The sequence below is a fragment of the Kwoniella bestiolae genome, chromosome 4 (genome assembly GCF_000512585.2).
Source record: "Kwoniella bestiolae CBS 10118 chromosome 4, complete sequence".
NCBI classification, from domain to species: Eukaryota; Fungi; Basidiomycota; class Tremellomycetes; order Tremellales; family Cryptococcaceae; genus Kwoniella; species Kwoniella bestiolae.
Window position 1 is genome coordinate 1,232,266 of NC_089244.1, and position 13,816 is coordinate 1,246,081.

Sequence of the window (13,816 nt, forward strand, 5' to 3'; positions counted from 1 at the left end):
ACCATTCACCGCACAGTACTGTACAACAAAACCACATCCATTGGGTTTGGCCATGCTTCACTCCTTCAATCTTGCTTCATGCATCTCTTTCATATCGGCATCTAATACATACCGCAAACACATGTAGACGATACTCCCCACATTTCTACAACGACCACTCAAATGATGCACAGCATCGACTGGGTTGCAGCCAGAACGCTCGGATACTAAGTTATTCCGAACACCTTATCCTAATTGGTATAACATCACTATTCTCATATAGCTCATACGCATGTGGATCCGGAATCAGAATGACACATCATCAACGCACTTCACTCTATCATTCTCTCTCTAAAGTGTTGACACAGTCACAACCAACACAGCAAAGATCCATCCAAGAAGGAGTTTGAAGAATACCCCCGCGCCAGATGAAGACGAGGCAAACACCGTGTGAGATCCACTGACAATACCTCCGAAGCCCGAAGAGAAACCACCATGGAATTGGTTCCAGCAAGTTATACTGATTGATAATCAGATCTAATCTCGAATGCTAACATCACAAACTTCGAAGACACCGATAGGTCGTGTAAGCCGTCATGCTATGCACTGTCAGTGAGATGCACATGCATGGGCTAGCATGATCGAAGGGGATTTCCGACCGAGTGACCGGGATAACGATCAGGAAGCCTGCAACGTCGGGGTCAGTCCATGATATATACAGGTCGCCCGATGCAGTTGTTGAAAGCCCATTCTCAACTCCCAACTTGATTGACACAAGTACAACAAGGCTGGACGAGATGACAATTACTATTGACGATACATCCAAGAAGCATTACCTGCTTACTCCTTTACCACTGTACGTCCCCTCATTCCCTGCTATGTCCAGCCATGTTCTTCCTCAGGGATATCTATGCTAACGAGAGATGGTGGCAGATGGGGTCATCTCCGCCCAGGAATCGGTATGATCCCCCAACTTCTTACTCGTAACCCTGATGCTCTAGTGACAATTATCATCCCCATCGCGCACTCCATCCCCTCTCAAAGGGAACTAGGCAGATATGGCCTAGAGCGCGACGAGAGAATCAAGATCATTCATTATGGGGATGAAGACGAGGTACAAAAGGAATTCGCAGTGACCGGTATGGAGGAGTTAGGGAAGTTTATGACCATGTTGCAAGACGGGGTGGTTGAGCTTTATCCAAAGATCTTGAAGGTGAGGTGGTCTTACTTCTCCTTTTGAAAGGACATTTTCGCCAATATGTCTTCTTGTGAGGTGTCAAGCAGAATACGGGCTGATGATACCCTACCCTGCAACTCAGTGCGCACCGATCTACGATCCCCTCCTGAAACGACACATCGCCCTTCATCCCACTCCGCCCACTCTGGCGTTCCTTGATATCAGCGTAGCCTGTACTCGAGGGGTGTTGGTGTGCCACGAATACAACCAGAAATTAGGATTTAACACCAAATTGGTCATTCTTTTCCCACTGGGCTCGGAACATGCTAGTTGGTGGGTTTGTCTTCCCTAGCCTCACCTTCCATCTTCGATTGAGTTAAGGGAGAAAGAGATGAATGCTGATTAAACCACCTATCGCAGGATGTTCCTCAAGCCTTCTGATCCTAAGCAACTGACTTACAAAGAACGAATGAACAGGATCTTAGATGCGCCACTCGATGATAGAGAGAAGGTGTACAACAAGGTGTGTGGACTCGACTCCCGCGAGTTACGGGTGTATTGACTTTGTGACCGTGTACAGATGTTAGGCGAGAACCAAGATTACATTGAACTCCCCGGATATCCCCCATTTTGTGAGTCCATTTTGGATACTAGTAAGCCGTCCTGGTAGCCCGTATGCTGATGTTATTGTGCCTTGACACAGACGTATGGGAAGGTCAGCCCACTCAGCGTGAGTCGCAGATCAGTATCAACGGTAATGACACAGTAATGAAACGTATTTATTGACTCGATGGGCATACATACACTGTAGCCGACCATTTCATCCAAATCCTTCATCCGGTGTACGAGTCCCTCCCCTATATCGAAGCTATGGTTCATGCCTGGCCAGGCTATCTGGGTAAAGTATACCAAGAAGAGATGAAGAAACAAGTGAGTACGGGATCATTGCACTACACCATCGACACACTGTATCATCCCTTGCTGATGTTGGCTGGGATATACCAGGGCCACAAAGTCCTGTTTACCGGTCCACTCCTTCCTAAACAGATCGACGATAAGTCCAAGCGGCTGTAGGAGACGTCAAAGTATTTTTAGATAGAGCGTTAGAAGAGAAAGGGAAGAATAGTGTTGTGTATATCAGGTATGTTACCTCCAGCCAAATTGGTACCGAACAATCAGGTCCGAGGATGAGATCAAGGCTGATGTCCTGTCGCATGAACCAGCTTCGGTACCCTAATGTTCCCTCCCAAGCCCCATCAACTCTCCCTCCTCCTCGACGTACTTATCCGCCTCAACATCCGATTCATCCTTGTCCAAGGTGTTGCTCCTCCCGAGCTCCAGAAACTAGCGAGGGATAAGATCCAAGGGAGCGATTACGCGGATAAAGCGATGCTCATCCAATGGGCTAATCAGTATGGCGTTTTGTCGCATGAGGGGACGGGGTGGTTCTTGACTCATGGGGGGAGTAATAGTACGATGGAGGGATTGAGGACCAGGACACCGATGTGTGAGTTTGGTGTCTCTTCCAACATTATTGGCAAGTTCCCCTGTGGTATATGGATTCCTTCGCCTGAATCAATAGCTCACGCTGATCTCTTTGCGCTTCAACGCGGTGTTCTGGCCAGGAGACGTAGACCAAGTATGGATCTCATCCTCCCTCTCCCAATCCCACAAGGTAGGATACGAATTCATCCAAATTCGTAATGGTCCCAATATCGGTAAAGTCACCGCTAGGACCCCCAACACCGTAGTAGAGGGTACGAACGAAGCTATCGAAAAGGAGTTTATGGATGTATTTGGGAATTTGAATAATGACTTTGGGGATGAGATAAGAAGGAATGTAGAGAGAGTGGGGGATGAGGTTGATGATGATGAGATTGCGAGGGAGGGGTGGAAGGAGATCATGGGTTTGTGATTGGTTGTAGATAGCCATAGGGTACGGCTGGACACGAATGCAAAGATATCACACATTATAAGCCTGATATGCAGACACCCAAAATAATCCGAAGCCATGCATTGATTTGGGTTGCAGGAACAAAAAACAATCGACGTGATGAAAACATAATCGTACCACCCAAAAAAACCCAAAAAGATGAAGGTCCGACGGGATTTGAACCCGCGACCGCTAGATAAACTCCAGTCAAGTTTCCGACCTCGAAGTCTAGAATGCTACCACTGCAACACAAACCCTTCTTCCATGTTTGCCTGATTTTGGATATCTTTATATACTTACACCCAACAGGAGAATACAAGGGATATACAAACCTTCTGGGTGTTCCCTCACCATCATCTTGGAGTCACTGATGACTTGCAGTCACTCAAAGAACAGCATGAACTGTCCATCTACATTCAAGTCAAGACCTTGCGTTCCTTTTATCATGCATATGTGTATCTCTGAGCCTCTACTCCAATCCATATTCGCACTGACTGTTAATCCCTCTTCTCCGTTAGCGGATTCATCTTCTCAACCCTCGGCGTCTCCATCCCCTCTACCAAATCGTCCACCCACCCTCTATCAGGACTATTGAACCCATTACCCATACCCTCCCCTGCATCTGCATACGGCGGATTATCCAGCGCATGTTTGACCCATCTTAGATCACTCGAATCCCGCTCATCCTCAGGTGGGGGCGGTACCTTCCCATCTATCGAGGGGGAAGGAGGAGAAATCTTGAATCTCGGTGTGGGTGGGGGAGATTTTTTGCTTTTCGCTGAGGAGGGTACAGCAGATAGTTTGCCTCGTTTTTCCAGGCCCTTTCGGAGGGATCGTCGACCGCCGAAATGGAAGAATCCCATTGTGAGTAGTACGAGGATATGGGTGTACCACCACATCCTGTTCCACGCTACTAGGCAATCTTTGAATCCGAGTAGTATGAAGGCACAGGCCGTATAGTTGAGTGTGAGCTGAACGACGATTCGCCCGACTAGGTCATACGCCCTCTTTGCGATGGTAGGAGGGGCGGTTTCGGGAGAGGGCAGGAAGTACGGTCGGACGAATCGGCGGAATTGTCGACCTAGCGAGGTCAAGACACCTCCAAGAACGAAAGCGACTATAATAACAGTAAGCTTGACCGTCGTGGAGAGATGAAGCATGACGACGATAGCTCACGATAATATCCCGGGTCTATACCATGCTATCATATGAGAAGTATGAGCTGATTCCTCGCACAGGGATTTACGGAGAGACAACTCACCCAAAAAGCAGAAGTCACAAAAGTAGCCATACTCTGCTTGGTACCAGGCTTCTTCCCCTTCTTCGTCAATCTCTTGTACACGACATCTCTGAGCCAGACCTGTGTAACCCGTGTCATCAGCTACACCTTCACGTCAACATGTGCAGCACACTCACGTTGGTCCTACAATTCCAACTATCGAACAAGACCTTGAAGCTCGGTGCAGTCTCTATCGAGATGATATTTATATTCCTAACTCTGTTCCAAAGTGTTCTACCGGTCTTAGGATCATATCCATTAAATCCTATTCCAGTGAGAATGCATGCTCCCTGAACCGGATACTCCTCATCAGCTATGTTTTTACGAAGTTGCCCGTTCAGAAGCCAGCTAAATATGGGTGAACTCACCTCAGACAAACTCCAAACAGCATAATATTTGGTTCTAGCCAAGAAACCAGCCAATTGTACGAAACCCAATTGTTGGAGATGCGTCCATTTATACCAATCGGAGGTCAAGATCCTCTCATAAGCGAACTTAGAACCGTACGAAGCGTATATCCCGAGGAAGATCAAGCCAATAACCAGATGAAGGTACGCAACCCTCTTTCTACCGTAGGGTAGTCTCTTCTTAGCTGCTTTGGCTTGTTCGGCGGATGATCCTGGAGGAGGGACTCTGTAGATGGTATGGTGGACTAGGGAATCGTATGTTGCGTAGTCGAATGAAGGGCCTGGTAGGATGGAGGGGAAGAAGAGACTGTACAGTTGTGTTGGGCATTAGCTATGCATTCATACCGAATGTACGTATGAGATTTTAGCTTACCAGTATCCCAAGAATGCTAAGGGATCAGGTAGCTTGGTCAATCTAGTTTCTAGCTGACTTGCATCGAGATTCTACAGATATGAAAGTATCAGCTTGTACCATCCGAGAGGGAACTCGGCTCAAATTAGCTTACCTCTGTGCGCTGTTTCCCATCATGTACGTTCCAAGCGAAGGTAGTCAATTTCATAGCCAAAACCATTTGACTCCCTGTGATTTCGATAGCAGACGCCGAAGTACCGATGATATGTCGATGTATGTGACTATATGGATGTGCGTAAGCTTAATCCCTCGATTGACTTAAGATGTCAGCTTACTTGTAAAGTAGATGACCCATTACGAAACTAGACACAGAATCAGCTGTTCGCCTTTCTCCTATTGGAAAATCTACACAACTGCCAGTTGACTCACGTGAACGATATCCAAGGCATGTTCTTTCCATTGATAGTAGCAGCTATGATGTACGTCCCAGTTATACTGAACAAGAGATGTAACATCCCGGTCCTCATTTCTAGTAAGAACACCACTACGAATGTGGATACCACCACCGAGAACAGGTGAGCGATGTATGGTTTCGAGGGAGGAAGTCTGACATAGAGGGAGCCGAGGGGGTAAGATATCAACAGTGAGAATATGAGCTACGTCGTCGAAGTCTTGATCAGCTGGACCCTCGCCGTGACCGTGAGCTGAGGAAGGGGATGATGGACACACCTTGAGCTGGTCAGGTGGAGCGCCGAGCAGCTCTGAGCCTTTGACGAAGAGTGGGTCCCAGAACATTGCTTATGCGGATTTGAGGGAACAGGTGGGTATAGTGAGGTGGTATATGATGAAGTAGGATAAAGAGAGAAATGAAGCGAAAGAGAGAACAGCAAGATGCTGCTCGACGTCATGTCATGTTTCCTAAGTCACCATCAAAACGTGGTTCATAAACTACAACGCACAGACCTCCACCTACCACATTACTCGTATTTTTCGGTCCATGCCCATCAGCTTAAACCATTTTTATCTCTGTCATCTGTTCTCTGTTTATGCATCTACAATAAAAGAGTATCATTGCAAGATGACGACAGCTCAAGCATCAACCAGCAGCACAACCAAGAAGAAGATCTCCCCCCTCACTCGGCCATGTGAGTCCCCAGCTCCCCCACCCCTTCCTCCAATCGAATTCGTACTGACTATTCACATATCGTATATAGCCCGTCGACTCCTCTGTCTAGGGATAGAAGGCTCAGCCAACAAACTAGGATGCGGTATAATATCTCATTCCCCTGCTCCATCAGGATCAACCACGAAAGTCACTGTGCTATCGAACGTCCGACATACATATATCACCCCACCTGGCGAGGGGTTCTTACCGAGTGATACTGCACGACATCATCGTGATTGGATAGTAAGGGTGATAGAGGAAGCTATAAGGAAAGCTGGCGTGAGATGGTCAGATATGGACTGTATTGCTTTTACCAAGGGTGAGTCGGCTGTCTCAGACAAGCAGAAACTCCATTGTCTATTCTATTCTGTGGAAGAGCTGCCAGCTAATCATGGATGATGATGTTACAGGACCCGGTATGGGTACGCCATTACAAGTTGGTGCATTGGTAGCTAGGACTTTGTCGCTGTTACATGGTATACCATTAGTAGGAGTGAATCATTGTGTAGGACGTGAGTCATACAAAGATTCCCAAGCTGAAGTTTCAGACTTTACACCAAAAACCCTCTTGTTCGAGGATATCGCTAACTGTGACATTCCAGACATCGAGATGGGCCGTCAGATAACGTCCTCTCACAACCCCATCGTCCTCTACGTATCAGGCGGTAACACCCAGGTGATAGCCTACTCTCAACAGCGATACAGGATATTCGGCGAGACTTTGGATATAGCCATCGGAAATTGTCTGGATAGGTTCGCAAGGGTGATAGGTCTACGGAACGATCCTAGTCCGGGATACAACATTGAGGTGGAAGCTAAGAAGTACGTTTATACGCCTTACATCTCGTCGTTTCCCCCTCGACTTATCGAGTATGCCACATACCAGAGAGATTTGACTCGTATCATTGACCTTTTACCCTCTATCTCGCAGAGGGAAGAAGCTCGTTCCCCTTCCATACGGTACGAAAGGGATGGACGTCTCCCTAGCAGGTATCCTACATTCCGTCGAATCATACACCAAAGATAAGAAATACATCTCGTGGAACACAATCAACGAGGGGAAGGGGGAAGATGCCATAACGGCATATGATCTTTGTTACTCATTGCAGGAAACTGCATTTGCAATGTTAGTGGAAATTACAGAGCGGGCGATGGCTCATGTGGGTGCGAGGGACGTATTGATCGTTGGTGGTGTGGGGTGTGAGTGTTGTCTATCCCTTTATCAGTGGCCCATCAGTAATTCTCCTACATTATACAATACAGTTACTAATACTCCTGATGTTCTCACGTCAATAGGTAATCTGCGACTTCAGGAGATGATGGGCATAATGGCTTCGGAGAGGAATGGAAGGGTATTCGCGACTGATCAGAGGTAAGTCCGGCTCTATTCTCTGATCAGAAATATGCCTCATTCTCATCCATACCGTAGCGTATGGATCGAATACATACTAACGCCTGTTCTCCCCATGATAGCTTCTGCATAGATAACGGAATCATGATTGCCCAAGCGGGGTTACTAGCATACAGGATGGGTCAAATAACGCCGCTGGAGAAGACTGGAGTGACGCAGAGGTATGTCACTTGATCATCCATCGGTCTTTTCATCCGATCATAGCAGCTGACTTATTTGGTATGGACTTTGAAGGTATCGAACAGACGCGGTACACGTTTCATGGCGAGCGTGATGGAACAATACTATGTATCTCCCGCATCTGTACTCTTCCACCTACCTTGCACCAAAATTCATTGCCCACGTCCATACAATTACGCCTGAGCGATAAAGGCAGCAGCTAATAATCATCGTATCCGAGAGATAAATGCATTTCAACCCAATCTCTTCTCTTTCTCGCCTATACTCTCAAATCGTACAACCCTTCTTCTTCTTCTTCAACGTCACTCTATGATATTTTGCAGAATTGTAAATGCAGACTTGAAAAAGAGGTATTACAAGAACGGAAAAATGCTTTTGTAAAGTAAAGAGAATGGTTGAAATGATCATGGTAATGTGGAATCGAATTTAACCATTCAAGCCCATCTAATGGTATTTAAAATCCGATCTCTGATTGCGCAAAAAGACAAACATTAGCATCACGCTCCATCCTTTTGATCTGAAGCATGTATATATACTCACTCTTGAATATCGTATCCAGACTGGACAGCGAGACAGGTTTTACAAGACTACGACCAAATCATGTTCAGTATTCCATACTAATGTCAGAGGCACTCAAACACATCGTTGGGAAGAAAAGCTCACTATCCATCTACCCCACTTCCAAATGCCTCACGCTTATCATCCTGCGTTGCCAATCCCGTCAAAGCGAAGATCTTCGCACGAGCCTGAACAACTTTAATGGGAGGTATGGATACCGGTCGTCCTGGTGGAGGGACAAATGGAATATCCTGGGGTGCATCCCGTCGAGTAGCTTCGATCTTCCGTATGGCCCGTGTGGCATCATGACCATTCATGACTGGCATGGAGATGTCCATGAGGATGACGCTAAAGCAGGAGAAGGGGTGTTAGCGAGTAAATACCTGCAAGTCAGATGATGATGCAGCACTCACTCCCAGTAATTCTGAGGGGTACTTTCAAACAATTCCACCCCAGCCCTTCCATCAACAGCTTCGGCATATTCGAATCCCTACGCCCACACCAAAGCAAATCAGCTTAAAAGTAATAACCCTCTCATCCATCAAGGGGAGAAACATAATGGATTGATAGGAGTACCCACCCGCTTCTTCAAAAACGCCCCTAATACCCTCCGATTGATAACATTATCCTCCACAACCATGACCCTCGCTGACCTCCCCTTCCTGGGCGTCTCAGTAGGAACAGTAGCAGCCTTAAGCATGACTCCGCCGTCCGCCAGGGAGATCGTCGATATCGTAGACGTAGGAGAGGCAGACCCCTGCTGAGGCGACGATTGCGCAGTATCATCACTGGCCACTGAGCCCGAGGCTACCCGTCGTGGAGCATGGTACGTCATTCCCCTAGGACCGAGGGAGGGTCGGATCACCTGTTGGACCTGTTCGTTCTCCTCCGATCGTCTGCGCTGTAATGGTAATCTATGGTCTCGGAGGGGCTGAGCGAATCGAACCGACGATAATTCACTGATTGTCGAATTGGATTCTGCCGATGCGCCAGAAGATCCTCTCGAGATGCTTGGTCTGGAATGGATATCATCTTGCTCGTCGTCGATGTTCACCTGATATTGACCGGGCGATTCATGATGTAACCATTCGATAGCCTTTTGTAAGCCATTATACAACGAGGTGGGACCAATAGGCTTGAATAGGACTTGACAGAATCCACCGTTCTTGCGTATACTCTCGCAATACTGGTTGATCTCCATCCCCCTCACGGCCATGGCGAAGAGTATCGGTTTGTTACTCTTCGTAGCGTACTCATGCAATAATCCCTCATCTTCATTAATCAAGATTATATCACTCTCCAGCGGTTTACCCTCCAGAACGCCGAATTGCCATGCATTGGCGTACATCGAAAGTACTTCCAGGGATAATCTGTGTCCCCGATGTTCAGGCTGGAAAGCGAGGAAAGAGATATTCAGACCCTGACCGAACGACATGGCGGTATTGACGGTAGTTGTCGAGGATACGTGGGAAGAATTGGATGAGGTATCGTCGTCGTCATCTTCCACTTCGACTTCGAACGACACTTTGATCTCTGTACCCATTCCCTCAGATGACCAGACGTCGACCTTTCCATTGACGTTTTCGGATCGAACGATCGAGTTGACAATGGCCAGACCGAGACCGGTACCGGTCTGAAGAGGGTTTTCCTGCGAAAACGGATGGAACAGTTGATCCTTGAGGAAATCTTTGCCTATTCCTTTACCGGTATCTATCACTGCCATCTCAACGGGTATCGTACGTGATCCAGGTGGGTGAGGCATTTCTCGTAAAGTGATTTGGACGTAACCATCCTGTACTTGCAATCAGCACATCCCGTCCTTTCATCACACATAGCGCTATACTCACCGTTGTAAACTTGAACGAATTTCCAACCAAATTCATCAGGACTCTTCGCAGACCACCTTTCTCACACCGTACCATCCATCCCTATAGCCAATGACACATCAAATCAGCACAAAAGCAGATGTCACGGACGTAGGTAGTTCGGGCTCACCTTCTCCCTCTGATCAATGTCGATTACCGTTTCCACATGTGCCAATTTCTCTCCGACCTGCGCCCTCTGCGATTTTGGTACCAGGCCACTCGATGTAGGTGGAGCATAGAAACTTCCAATATCCGCGTCACCCATGAAGAACCTCGCTCTCTGACCGATCCAACATCCCTCAACGGTCTGTTCGACCAGCGCGCCCAAATTGACTTTACCCAATTTCCCACTTGACGTTTTCCCGCTTCCTGATCCAGATAACTTTGTGAAATCCAGTACGTGGTTCACCGTCTCGATCAGGGAATTACCACATGTCTGGACGGTCTTGAGGAATGCTAATTGGTTGGTATCGAGGGAGGTATCGCTGAGCAATTCCGCGGCGGCTAAGATACCGTGCAGGGGTGTTCTGAGCTCGTGACTGACCGAGGAAATTAGGATACTCTTCGTTTTGTCTGCTAATACCATTCTTCGCCTCAGTACAGCCGATAGAATGATAACTCCGATAGCTCTAAGGAATTGAAGTTCGTATCCTTCCAAGAATTGTTTCGCTTTGTTCGTGGTATACGCGCAGATAAGGGCGAAAGGCTGTTGATCAACCCCATAGATAGGTACGACCATACCATACCTGAATTTCTGAGGGAACATATATCTAATCCACACAGGAGCAATACTTTCGAATATCTTACCGTCCCTATGATCTCTCAGGAATTCCGAGAACTTCTCATGATCATGAGAGCTGAGAGGTCGACTGGGTGTCGAAGTCGGGGTGGTAGCCAAAACAGGGAAAGCGTTGACCGGACCAAAAGTTTCACTCCGTTCTAATACTGGGGAATGGTGCTCCGCTGTACTGTATGGGTCCGCTCTGTAGACTGTCTTCTTCCCTGTCGGCGTGTCAACATGAACCATCTCGATTTGACTGATGTCCAAGATGAACGATCCATCCAGATCAAGTGTGGAGCAAACCAATTGACCAGCACGGGAGTAGACTTGATCCATCTTCGCTGCTGCTTCGGCATTTGAGGCGGATGAGTCGGCGTCCATTTCCAGACACTCTCGGGTGAATTTCTCCATGGACGTTTGAATCTTGTCACGAACTCGAAGTTGCAGCTGTTCACTGAATCAGCAGAGTCCCGCTGATAGTGAAATAGATAGACTCACCTTGTCCCGCCACAGTTCCATTTCCCTCATTGCAACAGCCGCAAACTCCTTCAATATCAACCTCGATCTGGGTGGGAATTCTGCTCGGGGTTTATCATCGATAATGCACAAACTTCCTATGTTGTGTCCATCCATCGTTCGTAGAGGTGCACCAGCGTAGAAACGGATATGCGGTGCGCCAATCACTTGAGGGTTCTTTTCGAATCGCCAATCGAGTTTCGTGTCAAGAACAACGAAGGGTTCGTCGGATCTGCCCTGTCAGCATTTATCGTAAAAACGGTTCAACTCACCTAGCAAGAACCGAATGACTACAGAAACTCGATATCCTAGCTGCTTCCTCTGCCCCCAAACCACTCTGAGTTTTATGCCATTGCGTCTCGCTATCTATCAAAGCTATAAGCACGATCTTAGGGTTAAAGACCAGTTTCGCCATATGAGCTATACGATCGAAATTTAGGTCCGCCGCTGTGTGCAAGATGTTGAAACGGTATAAAGCTCTACGACGAGCAGTCTCGTCCGGAGGCAGGGGAGCGGGCAGCCATCCTAATCTATCATACAACGGTCCCATGTCCTGAGGTAATGCCATGCTGGGTATTTGATCCGCGCTAGGCCGAGGTGGGGTTGATCTAATAAGTATATCAGGAGTTCTAGTGCCAGTAGTGATGATTTTGGGCGTAGGGTCGTCGGCGGTAGATGACGAGGATGAGCTACCTGCTGCAGCTTGAGGTGACGCAGAGCCGAAATAATCCGTGGGAGCTTCTGGATCGGCACCTCCTCTTTTTTCTAAAGGGGCTGAAGCAGGGGGGATGCGACTGTTCACAACACCCAGCCGTACTTTATGAGGTGATATCTCAGGTTCCGGAACTTTGGCTTTTCCTTTACCATGCGGTTCGCTAGGGGTACTGACGGGACTAGCTTGGATGGTGGGCAGTCGTAGATTCCCAAAGGTGTTGGATGTCACCGCACTAGACATACTTCGATGTAATGGGAATCGTGAAGATCCGGGATCAGAACTTGCACTGTCCTTCATCGAACCGTTCGAATCTACCGAGACGACCGAGGCCATCGGATCTAACAGTTCTCTTTCCGGACTGGGCATAGCTAACGGCGCGAAATCCGACTCCCTCAATCCGGAGGAAGCCATTCGTACCGTCGCAGCGGCAAGGGAATATGAGGGTAGGGCGAGTTTATCAGGTCGTAGGATCTGGTCGGGTGGTCGATCAGGTAGATGCTCTAATTCGTATGCTTTCTTCCTCGCTGCCATGGCGGCTGCCATTGATCCCGGTCTAAGCGATCCGGCCGAAGTGGACGGCGCAGAACTGACAGAGGTCATGGTGGATCCACCGGATCTCTTGGAGCTGTATCCTTCAGAGCTACTGGTGTTGTCCCCAAGATGGAGAGGTAGAGTCGAAGCGTATCGCTTGCCAGGTGAGGAGTGAGCAGAGTGAACCTCTGTAGGTGAATCACCAGAGGACTGAGGGGGGTTGGGTATCTTGTTAGGATCGAACAGACCATGAGCGTAGGCGTGGGAGAAGGTCGTCCAATCCATGGTAGATACTGATGGAGTCTTTGTTGTATACTTGGAAGGATCAGAAGTTCCAGAGGCTAAAGAACCTGCCCTTCCTAGCAAAAACGTCTTTCCTTCTTTCTCGTCTCCGCCAGATACCGAGAGCATATCCACGGCATTCGCCAGTCCCGCCTCCTCCTGAGCAAAAGTAGCGATGCACGAGTCACCCGAGCTGGCTATCTGGGTCAACTCCTCGCTGTTCAAGCCACCCTGATCCATGGGTGAGATGGGAGTAGAGTCCATGGGAATGGGAGGGGAAGTCGGGTAATCCTCCTTCCTTCCCGGAGCGGTCTTCGGTCTTGCTCTTTTCTGAGAAGGATTCCGACTGAGTAAGCTGGATGGGCCGGCGGAAGATTGAGACGTAGGGGATAAGGGGAAGGTGGTCGATTTGGTAGGGGAACGATGGGGGACACCGGTAGGTCTGTTCGTTTGTGAGACGGTCGGTTCTAATGGTACTGAGATTGATCTTGGGGAAGAACTTGGTCCGGCACCATTGTGATTCGCAGAAAGGGTGATATGATGAGAGGAAGGATCGGTATGGAGGTGATGTAGGAATGCGGCAGACGAAGATTGAGGACGTTTGGAACTTGAGCTCGCACTTGCACTTGCAGACGCAGTTGCATTTGCGTCTCTATCTAGTTCATGTCCCATGATCTGCGATTGA

The 13,816-nt window shown here is 48.2% G+C and overlaps 4 protein-coding genes and 1 non-coding gene across 5 annotated transcripts; 2 read left to right on the plus strand and 3 right to left on the minus strand.

The window, feature by feature from the left end:
* Positions 1-940: 940 nt before the first annotated feature.
* I302_106038 (uncharacterized protein) lies at positions 941-3,071 on the plus strand (the record flags this gene model as incomplete). Its single annotated transcript, XM_065870185.1, has 3 exons — positions 941-1,192; positions 1,737-1,809; positions 2,782-3,071. The coding sequence occupies 3 exons, from the start codon at positions 941-943 to the stop codon at positions 3,069-3,071; spliced, it is 615 nt and encodes a 204-aa protein (XP_065726257.1).
* Positions 3,072-3,251: 180 nt separating this feature from the next.
* Positions 3,252-3,346, minus strand: I302_106039. The gene has a single exon. It is a non-coding gene; the product is annotated as a tRNA-OTHER (tRNA).
* A 240-nt stretch (positions 3,347-3,586) lies between these two features.
* I302_106040 (uncharacterized protein) lies at positions 3,587-5,922 on the minus strand (the record flags this gene model as incomplete). Its single annotated transcript, XM_019191787.1, has 10 exons — positions 3,587-4,206; positions 4,266-4,290; positions 4,351-4,449; positions 4,506-4,658; positions 4,737-5,082; positions 5,149-5,219; positions 5,282-5,408; positions 5,463-5,489; positions 5,557-5,783; positions 5,857-5,922. The coding sequence occupies 10 exons, from the start codon at positions 5,920-5,922 to the stop codon at positions 3,587-3,589; spliced, it is 1,761 nt and encodes a 586-aa protein (XP_019046417.1).
* Positions 5,923-6,205: 283 nt separating this feature from the next.
* Positions 6,206-7,977, plus strand: I302_106041 (tRNA N6-adenosine threonylcarbamoyltransferase; the record flags this gene model as incomplete). The annotated part of the gene is made up of 8 exons (XM_019191788.1): positions 6,206-6,272; positions 6,342-6,611; positions 6,703-6,804; positions 6,895-7,114; positions 7,224-7,492; positions 7,589-7,664; positions 7,766-7,864; positions 7,938-7,977. The coding sequence occupies 8 exons, from the start codon at positions 6,206-6,208 to the stop codon at positions 7,975-7,977; spliced, it is 1,143 nt and encodes a 380-aa protein (XP_019046418.1).
* Positions 7,978-8,337: 360 nt separating this feature from the next.
* On the minus strand, positions 8,338-13,803 carry I302_106042 (uncharacterized protein; the record flags this gene model as incomplete). The annotated part of the gene is made up of 9 exons (XM_065870186.1): positions 8,338-8,351; positions 8,424-8,470; positions 8,547-8,789; positions 8,855-8,931; positions 9,022-10,233; positions 10,289-10,369; positions 10,437-11,534; positions 11,586-11,840; positions 11,887-13,803. 9 exons carry the CDS (start codon positions 13,801-13,803, stop codon positions 8,338-8,340), a joined length of 4,944 nt encoding a protein of 1,647 aa, XP_065726258.1.
* Positions 13,804-13,816: the final 13 nt, after the last annotated feature.